General features: G+C 36.6%; 1 protein-coding gene across 3 annotated transcripts in view; it reads right to left on the minus strand.

The window, feature by feature from the left end:
• Positions 1-15,891, minus strand: part of map4k5 (mitogen-activated protein kinase kinase kinase kinase 5) — a 31,888-nt gene that overhangs the window by 11,700 nt on the left and 4,297 nt on the right. For all 3 annotated transcript variants that reach the window (XM_051917267.1, XM_051917265.1, XM_051917266.1), the window contains exons 3-15: positions 15,582-15,639; positions 7,184-7,274; positions 6,944-7,008; positions 6,785-6,840; positions 4,222-4,269; positions 4,078-4,120; positions 3,918-3,990; positions 2,726-2,857; positions 2,422-2,484; positions 2,180-2,261; positions 1,476-1,595; positions 1,181-1,259; positions 442-500 (exon numbers count right to left, since the gene is read on the minus strand). In XM_051917267.1, coding sequence (XP_051773227.1) covers positions 442-500; positions 1,181-1,259; positions 1,476-1,595; positions 2,180-2,261; positions 2,422-2,484; positions 2,726-2,857; positions 3,918-3,990; positions 4,078-4,120; positions 4,222-4,269; positions 6,785-6,840; positions 6,944-7,008; positions 7,184-7,274; positions 15,582-15,639 — 969 coding nt within the window. The remainder of the gene's footprint in view (positions 1-441; positions 501-1,180; positions 1,260-1,475; positions 1,596-2,179; positions 2,262-2,421; positions 2,485-2,725; positions 2,858-3,917; positions 3,991-4,077; positions 4,121-4,221; positions 4,270-6,784; positions 6,841-6,943; positions 7,009-7,183; positions 7,275-15,581; positions 15,640-15,891) is intronic.

Below are 15,891 nucleotides of genomic sequence, written 5' to 3' on the forward strand. Positions count from 1 at the left end.
TAGAACATGTTTGGTTTCAAGCATATCAAAGAATGACACTATAAGCTTACTGAAGTGCAGGATTATTCTGGAGTGTGTGTATGCATGTATATATAGTGTGTGTATACATATAAATATATATACACACGGACCACTACCACTAAAAATTTGTGGTCAGTTTTTATTGCTTTTGAAAGAAGTCTCTTTTTTTCCAAGATGCTTTGTTGAATAGAAAGATCAAAAGACCAGCATTTATCTGAAATAAAAATATTTTGTAACATTATAAATGTCTTTACTGTCTCTTTTGATCAATTAAATGCATCCTAGCTGAATAAATGTATTAATTTAATTAAATTCATTAAAAAATAAAGCGAAATATCTTAGTGACCTAAATTTTGAACAGTAGTGTTTATTAATATTACTGATGTGTTGACAATCTGGACTCTGTGACGTTTCTCTCACCATCTCGGCACTTGCTTCGGTCTCTTTCCTCAGAGGAGCCTCAAACTGAAGCTTATCAACTGAAATATGGAGACGAGAGAAAAATTATTACTGCATATTAGTGTATTTACCCAGCATGACACTGAGGAGATGAAAAATTTCACCATAACTTGTCTGCGCTCATATTTAACATTCTGTTCAAGTCTACTGGAATGCTTTGTTTGCACAAGAGTTGCAAGGTTGAAGTTGAAGCCCCCACATGTAGTACCATGTCTCCACCACAGAGGGGCACAAGGCTTGCAGTTCTATCTGAAGTTGAACTAAGCAGCTAAAACAGAGTAGCACCAAGATAAGGCACTTAATGATTGTGGTCTGTGGTCTCACAGTCACAAATAAAGGTCAAATTCATGTCGACTTAGCTATCTAAGGACATGTTAGACTGTAATTTCTAAAGCCCATAACCCACATTCTAAACATAAAAGAAAACTTAGAAAGTTTTAGAATCTAAAAAGCATTACTTCCTCAGACGGAGGTTGGTTTCCTTTACAGGACAGAAGAAAAATTTAAACTTATCATTTATAGCTTGCTGTATGTGATATTTGACCGGTATTATAATTAATTCTAGCCAAGCACTAAATAGAGTAAAACAAGTTCTGTTATTTAATGGAATTGTTTTGGGGTACAAGAGAGATAGGATTTTTTAAGACATCGGGACACTCATAATCATCATCATGCTCAGGCCTGTGATTGGCTCACGTACAGTTGATCTGTGACTGGGTTCTTTCAGCACGAGAGCTCCTGTTGTGGGTTGAGCGGATGGTGTGGCGCTCTGCAAGCGGCTACGAACCAAAAAAAAGAAATGTGGTAAAACTATGTATTATACAACACAATCGCTCGCACACATTTACCATTTAAAGTCATGCGCACACACACTCATACACTGAAACTCTTACATACTTGCACATGAACTCTCACACACCAACACCTACAATTACAGACATAGAAACTAACTCGCCATCATTCTCTCTCATACACAAACAAGTCACGTGTGTTACCTCCAAGTCATCTTCATCTCCCTGGCTGAAGTGAGACTGGTGATTATCCGGGTTGTTCATCTTATCGAGTAGCTCTAAAGCCAACCGTCGAGTCAAACCTGTCTGAGCCACAAATAAGTGCTGCACAGAAACACAAAGACAATGTAGTGTGAGTGTGGCTGCTTGTAATGTGGCCGCTATAATATTCAGTAATATTTCTATTTCAAATAAGTGCTGTTCTTAGGAACTTTATATTCATCAAAGAATCCAGAAAAAATGTATCATGGTTTCCACAAATATACTAATCAGTACTACCGTTTTCAACATTGATAATAATGAGAAATGTTTCTTGAGCACCTAATCAGCATATTAGAATGATTTCTGAAGCATCATGTGACACTGAAGACTGGAGTAATGATGCTGAAAACTCAGCTCTGACTTTTTTTTTTAGATATATTAAAATAAAAACTGTTATTTTGTAATAATATTTCACAATATTACTCTTTTTACTGCATTTTTAATTAAAAGAATGGAGCTTTGTTCAGCATAAGAGACTTCTTTTTTTAAGATACAAAATAGAGTTCAGTGCACAGTTCTCTAATATACGTGTTGCAGAGTTCATATTTCATTGCATGTACACATAACACTTCCACTAAACGAGTAAACGAGCTGAACCGTGTAGAACCATAAACAGATAAAAATGGAGATTCAGAGGAAATATTTACCAAGAGCAGCTTCTCCGCTGTTGGTCTCTTCTTTGGATTTTTAGTAAGAGAAATTTTAACAAAATTATGGAAGGCTGTAGACCTGTGGAAAAGCAAGAGAGTTAAGACAGACAGAAAGGTAAAGACGGGGACGATTTATGATTTTAATTGTAAAACACAGTCATTATTGAGAATACACACTTTATATTTCTGTATTGATCAAATATGCAAACATATGCATAAAACAGGACAGAGAGACTCACCATTTGGCCTTGTCCTTTAACTTGGGTGGCTGGAAGTTGCTTTTAGACATCAGAAATAAAGCCCTGCACATACACACAAAAAGTAAGATAGAAAGAGATCAAATAAAGATAAAAATCACCAAGTAATTATGTGAGGATGTGGTGGTAGTTTAATGGTAAATTATCGTGGCTCAAAACCTAGAAGATTATTGTGTAATTAACTTATTGAGATTCACAATAACTCTGAGGCCCGGAGCAAATGTCTTGACTAAAACCATGTCTGCACATTGGCAACAGGTGTGTGTGTGTGTGTGTGTGTGTATACCTCATGGGATGGAGGTCAAACATGGGTGGCTGTAGCTCTGCCAGTTCTATGGATGTGATTCCAACAGCCCAGATATCACACAGTTGATTATAACCCCCATTCTTCTCCACTGCCGCCACCTCTGGAGCCATCCTATTCACACAAACACAGAGCAGACAAGACATTTATATTAAATTGTAATAATATTTAACAATACTACTGTATTTTTAAGAAAATAATTGCAGTCTTGGTGAGCATTAGAGACTTCTTCAAAAAAAAAATCTTAACATCCCAAAACTTTTGAAAGGTAGTATACACCTGAAATAACATAACTGAAGGTTTTCCCACAAAATGCTCAGACTTTTCCCCCCAGACTTATTTAACTAATGAATTTCCATGAATGATGGATTTCAAACTCATAAGCCTCACCAATATGTGAACTAGTTCGACTAATTTACTGAACAGAACTGACTAGCTTTACCCTACACAACAGTAATAGCAAGTCTATGAAATAGTTTAGATATGAACAAACATATGAACCAATGTCTGTGACTTTTTTAGATTTCATCCTTTTTTTAAATTATTTTTCCAGGCCTTGAAAACAATTTTACAACTGCCTTATATTGCCAGGTTTTCTATGTGTGAGGGGAATCTGTGTTTCTAACATAACGGTGAAGTGGCTGGTTCTGCCTGTCTGCTCAGTTATCAAAGCTCATCATGAACTGAAATAGACTGTATTCCTCTTGCTATCTGTTTTATTAGGAAAAGACACAAAGTTCGAGTCAGTCGCAAAACTGTGCCGTGTATTGAAACTTGTAGAGCTGCATTCTTCACGTGCACTTTGCATGTCTATCCTTGTCCATGCGCCTGGGTTGGCACAACAGTTGCCCACCCCAGATTCCCCTAAATCCCAAGGGAGCCATTCTGACCTAAATGAGGGATTTATCGCCACATTTCGTAGTCTTTTGGAAGACATTGAATGTTCTGTCATTTCACTGTCTGAACTGCATCTAAGTGTGCTCTGCTGTTCTTATGGTAGATTTCCATTTTACATTCTGGATTATGAAATTCTACCCTTGTTTTCTGTACTGTTGAAAATACAAGGCCGTACATGTTTATTATGATGCCGTTTCAATATTTTTCATGTTTTAATATCCTTTCCAGACTTTTTAAATGTACTTTCAAATGTAGCTTCAGACGGAATGGGGCTTACCAGTAGGGCGTCCCAATAAAGGATTTCCTTTTCGCCATGGTGGCCGTTATTTTAGCGGCTACTCCAAAGTCCGCTGCAAAAAGGGGAGAAATTTGTTTTATATTTTTACAATTTCAGTAACACACAACCACGCACAGCAATTTTAGTGTGACTCTTTTACCTAATTTGACATCTCCATTGTCTGTGAGCAGAATATTCGCCCCCTATTGCACAATGAGATTACAGTTATTAACTAGCAGGGGAAAATATGTAGTGTGAAACAGGAAGAACACCAAGAGATACAATGATTATAATGCTGTATTACCTTGATGTCTCTGTGCATCTTCCCTTTGGAGTGCAGATAACCCAGACCCTAAACACATACACACTTAAATCACCTCATGATGTTTAAAGGATTAATATAATAAAAAGAGTCTCTACAGAATTAAGGCCCGTTCACACCAAGAATGATTACTACAATAATAACTATATTAGTGTCCACACTAGTGGATGATGTTCAATTTATTCTAAGCGTGCACTGCAGTTTTTTTGTCTGCCGCTTTTTAAATGTTCAAGCTCTTTAAAACATGATGGATTCTGATTGGCTGTCAATTTTTTTATCGTTCATCAGCTGGGAAAATTCATTCTGAAAGTGATTTCAATTATAGCGTTTCTCTGTGCCGTTATTGTTATAGTTGCGGTGTCGACTCTGCTATTCTTTTATATTTAGAACAATTTTTAGAGCTACATCTTGAATGTCTTGTCATTTCACTGTCTGAACTGCATCTAAATGTGAAATGTGTCTTTCTTTCAATTGAAAGCCACATTTCTAGCATCTGTAAAACCGCATTCTTCCATCCTAAAAATATATCTAAACTATGTCATATGCTCTCAATGACAAATGCGGAACAGTTAGTTCATGCATTCATGACCTCTAGGCTAGATTATTGTAATGCTTTACTGGGTGGTTGCCCTGCACGCTTAATAAACAAAACTCCAGCTGGCCCAAAACGCAGCAGCTAGAGTTGAAGAGTTAATTTGCAAAAACCGATAAATGCCACTTTAAAAAAAAAAAAAAATGAACTGACTGACTATTCTCCACATATAGCACGTTCTGAACCCTAAATACGTTTTGTCAGAAAAGCCGGTACTGTCCACTGTCAAGGCTTCTCGAATTCACGTTTTACAGCAGAAACAGACAAGCGTCCTTGTTGTTTGGGTACAGAAACCGATAAGTCCGTTTTAGAGAATCGGCGCGCAGTATTCAGGTCAGGTGACAAGGCTTCTAGTCACTTCAAAAAGATGCGCTAGCTGAGGGGAGTTTTGTCAAAGCTGACTAAAAGTGATTGAGGATTTATAATTTCAACTCCTGCAAGTCCTTGTACACCATACATGTCTTACATGCTGAACCCTTGGTTATCATTTTGCGTTAGTGTGTGCGTTGTGTGCATGTGTTTGAGTGTTTGTAAATGCAATTACAAAGAAATAATTGGTTTGGTTTAACAGGAAATGTGGAGTTATCTGCTTTTGCTAAAAAACAAACTTTTAATATATTAAATGCACAAAAAAAAAAAAACATGATTTGTGAGAATTAATAAAAACGGAGTTACCTGTTTTTGCAAATGAACTCTTCAGTTCTTACTAGAACCAGGAAGTATGACCATATTAGCCCAGTTCTGTCAACACTGCACTGGCTCCCTATTAAACATCGTATACATCTTTCTAATTAGTTCCCCAATACTTGAACGAGCTCTTAACACATTATAGTCCTTCACGTCTATTGCGATCTCAAAATTCTGGCCAGTTGATAATACCTAGAATATTAAAATCCACCGCAGGCAATGCAATTATTTGGGACCTAAACTTTGGAACAATCTTCCTAGCATTGTTTGGGAAGCAGACACACTCTGTCAGTTTAAATCTAGACTAAAAACACATCTCTTTAACCTGGCATAGACATAACACATTATCAATTTATATTTTCAAATCAGTTAAATGATTGTTAGGCTGCATAAATTAGTTCAGACGGAACCGGAACACTTCCTATAACACCCGATGTACTTGTTACATCATAAAAAGAATGAAATCTATGCTATTATTAGTCTCTCTGTTTATCCTGAGGTTTACCGTAGTCAGCCAGATCCAGGCCGTATCCATATCAGATGGAGGACCTGCGCCTAAACACAAGCACAACACATCCCTGAAGTGTCAGCAGAGATTGTGTCAATTAGACTATCCCCTGTGAAGGCCTCATCGACAGGCAGTAGCACAGATCCAACAAACCTGTCTCCATACCAGCATGATGGATCCGATCTTCAACCAGATGGAACTGGATTCAATATTTTGAATGTTCCAATCCCAATTTGACTTCTGACCTGTAATGCAGCCTGAATAAAAAATTATGCACTGTTTGTTCGTTGGCCAGAGGAGAACTGGACCCCCGACTGAGCCTGGTTTCTCCCAAGATTATTTCTCCATTCTGTCACCTGATGGAGCTTAGGTTTCCTTGCTACTGTTGCCCCTGGCTTGCTTAGTTGGGGACACTTAATATTCAACAATATTACTGATCTGCCTGCATTGACACCATTGTATGCGAACTGAACTGAATTGAGCTGGACAATGTGATCACTGTTTTCTCTAGAGGTGCTATATAGATAAGTGAATTAAATTAATAACTAATGATTTTTACAAGGGAATGAATCAATACTGAACTTACTTAAGCTGACAAACAAACTTTGTTACATTATTTTCCTGTTATCACTGTAAAGCTGCTTTGAAACAGCACTATATAAGCGCTATATAAATAAAGGTGTCTTGACTCTTTTACGTTATCGTCAGTCTTGGTGTGAATGGGCCTTTAGACCATGCGAGCGTTTAAAGGATCTTACCTGTAACGTCTCTCTGCAGACATAGGCGATCTGAAGCTCAGAGAGTGGACCTGTTACTGCACATGTACACAAACACACACATTTTCAGTGGTGTCATACAGGATAAAAATAGAAGGTGTCGATTCAACATGGAGATTTTTAAACATACAACCAATTTACCATGATAAATGTCTTGTAAGGATCCTCCACCGCAGTATTCCATACAAATCCACAACTTTTCACGGCTAAAGAGAGAAAGAGATATCTTTACAAAACGTATATATATATATATATATATATTTAAACTTAAATATGTGAGGCATTTCAATAAATATATCACAATATAGGCATCTAAATACACCATAATTTAGGCATCTAAAATACATTTATTTAAAGAAAAATCTAGTTATCCATTGTTACCAGAGGTAGCTGCCAAAGTAAGCCACAATGTTGTGATGGGTGCATTCCTTCACCATAAAAATCTCCTGCTGGATGATTGAGAAATCATCACCTAAAAAAGAGGGAGAGAGAGAAAGAGAATGTGAATGTTATTAATCAGATCAAGAATCAATAGATGACAGCTGTAGAAATTAAACAGTGAAAAGAAAGAAGGAGCGCTTGGATCAGATATGGAGAGCAGATGGCTGGATGTTCAGTGCTGAAAGTAATTATTATGATGGGAGTGAACTTGTGTCGGTTTTCATACTCCTCCTCAGAGGGTTTTTGTGATTTAGTTACCCATTCAAAAAGAACCTCCTTATCTAAAACTCATTCACTCTTAAATCTCTTCACCCTCCTCATCTCTAATTCTAAATAAAGCCTGCGAGTGTGATGGGCTTCCCTCTGTCTCTTCCAATAATGCAGTTAATTAGCTTAACATCCTGCTGAATCTGTGTTAATGTCCACACAACACATGAAAACACTCAGGACATCTAAAACTGTGAAAAAATTGTGCTTTCACAGCTGAAGTGTCATGTATGTGTAAACAGTTTTAAATGTAAATGGTAAATGTTTCATGTATTTAAAAAGTAAATAAATCTGATAAAAAGTTATTGCTATTATTGTTCAAATAGATAAATAAAAATAAATGGAAAAAAAGGAAAAATGGAAATCTTATCCTCTACAATTACCCTATTAGAGAGACTACAATAAATATTTGTATTTTTTTTAAAAAAACTGTACCATCTCAGTACCACTCAAGTGAACTTATAGCCGATTTAAAAACTGTGAAAAAAGTGACCAATTTCTGCATTTAAAATACACACAATCCATATACATCCACATGCATTTTAATCTAAAATCACAAGTCAAATAAATTGATGCATCACGACGTGGCCTTTGGCCTAAAAAAAAAAAAATGAAGACGCTATCAGCCAAACTCACACACCTCTTCTCTTCACAGCCTGTTTTGTTAAAGCAGTGACTCACAAACCTTTATGTTTTAGACAGTTTTCATTCATCGTGTGACTCAAAGAACAGGCATCTTCACCTAAAGCACATGATCTGTTTATGACTTAATGGCTTTAGTTTAGTGAATACTGCATAGTTCCCTGCAGGTGGCGCTGTTTCCTTTACATAAGCATTGGTCACTGTGATGCTCTCAGAATCTCTTGATTTGTTCACAACAGCTGAAAATCTCATCACTCACAAAACTCATGCAAGCATTATAGACAAAAAAAAAAAAAAAGAGAGACAAAGAGGATACTAATATGATAGGAAGAGGTGTCCTCCCCTAGAATATACAAGATAAAAATGTGAAACACTAGATTTTTAAAAATAGATCATTACTTTTAAAAATGCTTTTTTTTGCCTTTCAACATGTTGTATAACCTCAACCCAGTGATGGATGTTAACTGGCTGTAGCCACTTCTCTATTCTGCTGCAGACCTTTCACTTAGAAACTCGCTCACAAAACACAACCACCTCTGTTTCCCACCGACTCCATGATGAGATGCAGAAAGAAACGTAGGGGTCAGAACATTAATAACTGGAAGGAACAACCATTTGGGGCAGTATGCACTTTTTAGTTTCAACTCCTTTTCCAGGGGACATCTGCAGCATCACAGTGCGTGTGTGTGTGTGTGACAAACAAGATTCAACACAGCTATGAAGTCAAGCCTACCAGCTCCGACCACTTCCTCTCCACTCAAGACAAACAGGCCATGCCCAAGAGTGTGTAAATGTGAGATAATGTGAGATTGTGCGTGTAAAGGACAGCAACAGGGCCTGAGGGTTTGTCTGATGAAAGCTGAACTCAGGCAGCTTCCTCTGAGCTTGATGCACTTCTCAGTGGACAAGCTGTAAGCATTTAGTAGTGTCAATTGTAATAAATCAAGCTACCGATGACTAAACCGTCCCTTTGGCTACAATAACCCAGCTTCTTGGTCTTTTGGATTTTACACAAACAGAACTAATTACAATTTGGGGAAAGATGCACCACTTGTGAGATTTTCACTGCAACTTAAAGGGTTAGTTCACCCAAAAATAAAAATTCTGTCATTAATTACTCAGTAATCAGCACAGTGAAGGCTTCTGTGTTTATGTGCCAATACCAGCTCAGAATTGGCCAAAGCTGCACACATGAGCAGCACGACCCATGCGTGTGATGCTGACGCAGGAACCCTCATGTCGTTCCATACCCGTAAGACCTTCGTTCATCTTCAGAACAGAAATTAAGATATTTTTGATAAAATCTGATGACTCAGTGAGGCCTCTATTGACAGCAAGATAATTAACACTTTCAGATGCCCAGAAAAGTACTAAAGACATCGTTAAAACCATCAACGATGACTACAATGGTTCAACCTTAATTTTATGAAACAACGAGAATACTTTTTGTGAGCCAAAAAACAAACAAAATAACAACTTTATTCAACAATATCTAGTGATGGGCAATTTCAAAACACTGCTTCATGAAGCTTCAAAGCTTTACAAATCTTTTGTTTCGAATCAGTGGTTCGGAGCATGTATCAAACTGTCAAAGTCATGTGATTTCAGTAAACGAGGCTTCGTTACCTCATAAATTTCAATGGTTCACCACTGGAGGGGCGCAACTTTGGCAGTTTGATACACGCTCCAAACCACTGGAGATTCGTAAAAATAAATAAGTATTCTCGTCACTTCATAACATTAAGGTTGAACCACTGTAGTCACATGAACTGTTTTAAATATGTCAATTTATTCAACAGATTCGTCTTTTCCATGTCAGTCTCCTACGCTGTTTACGCTTTACTATCTCTCTAGGCCTTGCAAGTGGTAATTAAATTGCGGCCTATGGAGGAGCTCTTGGATTTCATCAAAAATATCTTAATTTGCGTTCCGAAGATGAACGACGGTCTTACGTGTGTGGAACAACATGAGGGTGAGTAATTAATGACAGAATTTTTATTTTTGGGTGAACTTACCCTTTAATGCCTCATTTCTAAATAAAAGTGTTAATTTCTTTCAAAAAGAAAGTCCAACCTCAAACTTTTAAACACTAATGTATCTTCTTACAGTGCATCTTCTTAGTCTATAATTACAGTATAATATGTGAGGCTTGTCTTCAAAGGAGACAATTCCACTAACCCATGTAGAGTTTTGTGGTTTCCAAACAATTTGTTTGTCACCAAACAATTTATAATTGTTTTTTACACCAAAGCTATCACACTGGGAAATACATTTATTAGGAAGGATTTAATTAAATTCTAACTTACACAAACTTAAAACCAGAAAAACGACTGAAAAAGCCTTACTCATCTTGCGACATTCATACGCAACTATAACGTCACTGATCAGATCCCCTTAAATCCTCTGTCAACAAAATGTTATTTGGTATTAAAAATTTGGATCAACTATCCAATATATTGGAACTTGTGTAAAACAGATCAGAGAGAATACAGAAGAGTAGCCCAAAATATGCTTTGGGAACCAAACACATGATCTAAATCTACGGCAGAAAAATTAGCCAGCTGTTTGTGATAAATTTAGAAATGAAAGAATCATCAAAGGGATCCCAAATTAAACGTCCACCATAGGGGAAAACATTATTTCGTCTTATTCACAATTATTCAAGCTCTGCAAATTTTATAGTTGGGATTCATATTTAACATTTCCGCAAACCAAACTATGACAAAAAAAAAAAAAAAAAAAAAAAAAAAAACACCCATCCGCTCTCAGCAGTGAAACGAGATCCCAGACTTCCAGTGAAAAATGACCTCTTAACAGACATCCCACTGGTTAAAAATGGTTTCTACGCTCTGATTGGATCATTTCCATGGGGTGGGGTGTAAACAAGCCCAGGAATAAGCAAAGAAATCTATCCTCTACATTAACAAGTGTCTTAGCTTAATCTAAGTTGTTTTGCCCTTTCTTGCAGCAACGTAACAGTGCGGCTACTGCAAAAAAAAGTTGTGAATACAGTCAGCTTTTCAGTTCTCCATGAGATGTCATTTGTGGTCACGCACAGCTCTACACAAACACACACCAATTCACACAAAAACTGCAGCTGACTAACATGCGAGAACAAGTCAGCTTTCTAAAAAGGCAAATGCACACAAGAGCTCACACCTGCTTTCCAGGTGGATATCGGATTCTGACTTTTTTCTTTGCCTCTTTTTCATGCACTTTGTCCAGATGTTCCTCTGGTGCCACCACATCTCAACAGGTGATTGATTTCACATGACACTGAAAAACTAACAGAGATCAACCAAAGGAATCTGATAACAATCATCAGCATCATGTGATCTGACACTATCAACAAATGCACACACGTCATTTAGTTCACACTCAGTACTATAAAAGGACAGTCGGCCTCTATTGCTACAGACGTGTTGGAAATTGTTACGTCAGAATTCAAGCAATCAGAAAGCATCCAAGGACACTTGTGAAACAATAACTTCATTCTCTGTCCACCTTATTTAGCAACGCAGAAGTAAACTATTTTCTGTGAATGTGCGAGACTTTCCATTCACTAACCGCTATAGATAGATAACTATAGGTAGATAACTAGAAGAATAACAAAGGACAGTAAATGGTAAAACTATCAGTGTTTATGATCATGATAATAAAATAAAATAACAAAAGAAATACCCATTTGCAATTTCAAGCAACATAACAGTGTGTTTTCGTACAGCTAAAATAACTGGAAGCAGATGACACCGGAAGCCTCAAACTTTTAAGAAATGGCCATGCCTGCTCTTACTTTAAAAATAAAGGCCTGTCAAACCAAACCAATTAAACTGTGGGAAAAATACTGAACTGACTTGTTAGGTGTACTGGTAAGAAATGCCAAAAAAATTATTTTTTTTAATACCAAGCATTACGTTATTCTCTTGACGTCTGAAAATGGAACATGAAGGGAATTTTACAGCTCATTCAGTCAAACTGACATAGGGATTATTTGATAAGGTTGTGCTACAAATAATCCTTATGATTTGAAATGATTTGTTTCAGTCTTTTTAAGTGGAACTTCCCCAAATCGGAAGCGTCTCCCACAATCTAAAACGCATTAGGCTCATTAGGAAAAAGCGTTTCTCATTACAAGTTTGGAAAGATGATTGTGCATTTTGTGTTCCCAATGTGTTGCCAAACTCAGAGCACAGGCAGAGATGAGTTCGTATGGGGCAGCATTAACTAGAAACTGAGCCGCTGAAAACACCGTCATGTGTAAATGAACAGTGCCACACTTCATTCTGAAACACGCAGCGAATATATTTTTAATTATATTGCAGCCTTTGCAATTTGATAAACACACTAAGCCATATCACGATTTTAGTTTTACTTTGATTAATCCTGCAGTCTTATCCTATAATAATATATACATGTCAATATAATAAACACCCAATATACTAGTGCTGTCATGGTACTGGAATTTCTAACTTCAATATGATACCTTGAAAAGCATCGATATTCAATACCATTTTCGATACAATGGGGGATTATTATTTCTTTTTTTGTCCATCCACTAAGAGTCTAGGCAATCAAAAATTTCTTTTGAAGAGATCACTTTATATGATAAAGCTTTTAAGCTTTTTTCATATATAAACGTTGATCAATTACCATTACAATTATCTCACAAATATTTGCTAACTCAATGTATTTGTTTTTACAATGGCGTAATTTTGTTGCAATAGCTTACACACAGCACAAGGAAGCTTCATATCAAATAGTAAAATTAATTTAAAAAAAGAAGTAAACAGTAATAAAATAAGAACAATGTAAAATAAGAATAAATATATTTTTTCATGTATAATCTTCATTGTAAAAATGAAATACGGAATAAACAATTAAAGTTAAGTTATTCAGTTAAGAGCAGTAAGTGATTTTCTCTTTGTCTTTTGTTGTTTAATTAACATTAACAATTTAGAGAGTGGCATGTTTATTAGGCTGCTGCCCCTTTAAGACCTGACTCGCGCACAAATCCAAAATACTGTTACAGTTACACATTCTTCCTGAACTGTTTGCGACTGTGTTTACTTTAATACTTGCCAAGATGGGCATTGTGACATTATTTTTGAGCGTGTTTGACCATTAATAAGCTGCGAAAAAGATTTTGGCACTCGTTAGCTGTATGTCAGAGGCGGCTTTGTGTGTATGCGCTTCGGATGCGAGCACGAAATCTGCGGGAATGAGTAGAATGATGCGCAATCCCGCGGCGAAATTCAGACCCGATCACACAAACGCTATTTAACTGGAGTGAATGAGGGGCCTGAATGAGAGGAGGCAGGTGTGTGTCAACTTGCCGTCGGAGAGGAGAGCAAGAATGCGCAGCTGGTATCAGTATATCGATACTGCAGAAAGGAGTTATTGGAACCGTTTCAGATATTTTAATATCGAAATATCGATATTTTTGACAACACTACAATATAAATATAGGACTGAATACAAATATTCTGACTCTACCCATGGTTAGACTACTTTTTTTTTTTTTACCATGTTTTTTCCTTTCATCAGGCTCTTAATGATTTAAGTCATCTCTTGGGATACTTAATGTCAAACAAAGCCATGAGAGCATGAGAACAGAAGAGCTTTTACACAAGGATAAAAACTGACAGCTTTGTCTATAATTCAGGAATGTCCAGCTTTAAATGCTGCAACTTGCAAATATGTAATTATGTTCATTATTAACTAATTGCAACTGGACATGTATGTATGTGAGATACAACCAAAGACAAATTTTGAGCAAGGCAGAACCCTTCAAAACTCTTCATAGTTGTTTAAAATAGCAGGACGGCTCTCTGCTGAGAGGTGCCATCCACCTAGTGCTGGCTGGTATGATCAGTACTTTTTAATATTCCGGTAGTTTACAGTGGCTTAATTTACTAGAATATAAAAACATTGCCATGTCAAATACAAATTTACTTTCAAAAATGGTGGTAATCAAATCAATTTATAAAACAACGTAGTTAAGCTTTTAAAATGTAATCAAATGAAAATTGAATAATTCCTTTAATTTATTTTTATTGGCAAGTTTACTGTTTAAATTAAATCGTGATATTCCTTAAACATTTTAATAAACTGTATTATTAATATTATTGTTACTTTAAGAAGTGCAATAGAAATATATTTCTTTCAACATTTCTTCAAGTTAGATTAAACTTATTTTGAAGGGTTGTAATGAAGAGTTTCTATATTTTTTTATAAACTGTATTACTATTATTATTACTTGAAGAAGTAATAATACTAAAAGAAGTACACAACTGTGCAATAGTAACATATGTTATAAATTCTTTAAGTTAAACCAAACTTTTATTTTGACAGGCTGTCGTGAAGACTTTTTAGTTTCTGCGTGTATATATGACATGAGGATAGTTTTATCAAATTAAATGGTGAAATGCTCGTGAAGTGAATCTCAGAGCAGATCTGGGGTGTATTCCAGAAAGCAAGATTAACTTACCGTAACATATACCCTGAACTCTCAGCTGATTAACCCAAACCTTGCTAACTCAAAGTATGCAGCGCAGCTTCCAAAACCGTGTCTGAATATCTCTGAAACAAACTAACCCTTGAACAGAACCTGCTCCGGAGCAGGTTAAGGTCAGAGAATAAGCTCATAACCCTAAAAGTTACCTCTATTTTTGGAACTGAAAGTTGAGGTTTTCCATTTACTCTGAGCAAACTAACCCGGGTATGTTGCATAACCTGCTTTCTGGAATACCCCCTGGAAATGAAGTTCATATCCTCATATAGTGAGACAGCAGACGCAGAAAACAACCCAAGCATCACGCATGCTTCAGTATGTGTGTCGTAGACGAAACTATGGCGCTCATTCACAGAAGCACACAGACTTCAGATTTATATAGCAGTCTTTTTGAGCTTTAATATTCACAGATACTAGTCCATATTGTGATTTGATTCATTTTACAGCTCGACTATTCCGTGATATTCCGCTTTATACAGTAAGTTAATCCATTTGTGACTGGACTTTGTGATTCCGTTCACGTTTTCTGCATCATGGAAATCATAGAGCTCTACGTGGTATTTACTATGTTAAAGAGAGTTAGTTGTGTGGGTTATTTATTGTTGTGTTATAAAGTTACCATTAGTAAGATAGGTATGCAGTTAATAGAGCTCCCCTCTCAATACACTACAATACGCAGTTCGTGGCCACTGAATAGATGCAACAATTGTTTCAGCTACCGGTATTTAAAAAATACATATCGTTCGTGAAACAGATATCGTATGCCCATCCAGCAGCGTTCATGTACATCAGTCTGAACAATCATTAATTTCTCTTTCATGCTGCACTGGTAAGAACAAAACAGGATGTGTCATGTGAGCTTCACCGCAAGCTTCACACCACACCTCCTTGAGCACAACAGAATGGCTTCATACTCACCGGGCTCAAGTTTGATGATCTTCACTGCTGCAAGTTCTCCAGTGGAGATATTTCGAGCCTGCAGAATACAAACACAAGGAGGGCAGAATGATTAAAAAAAAAAAGAAAGAGCTAGAATAGTTTCCGATCAAAACACTGGAATGTGCGTGTTTAAGTGAGAGCCGTGTCTCTGGTGGAAACCGTCTCATCGTTTCCAAATGGAAGTAGGTCGACAGCCATCAACACATGAGCACAGACAGAAAAGAGACTTGAGGGGCATCCATTTATTACCTGTTTTTAAAACAACTAGCTTTAGGGTTCTGACACTTTT

Source organism: Ctenopharyngodon idella, chromosome 13 (genome assembly GCF_019924925.1).
Source record: "Ctenopharyngodon idella isolate HZGC_01 chromosome 13, HZGC01, whole genome shotgun sequence".
NCBI lineage: Eukaryota > Metazoa > Chordata > Actinopteri > Cypriniformes > Xenocyprididae > Ctenopharyngodon > Ctenopharyngodon idella.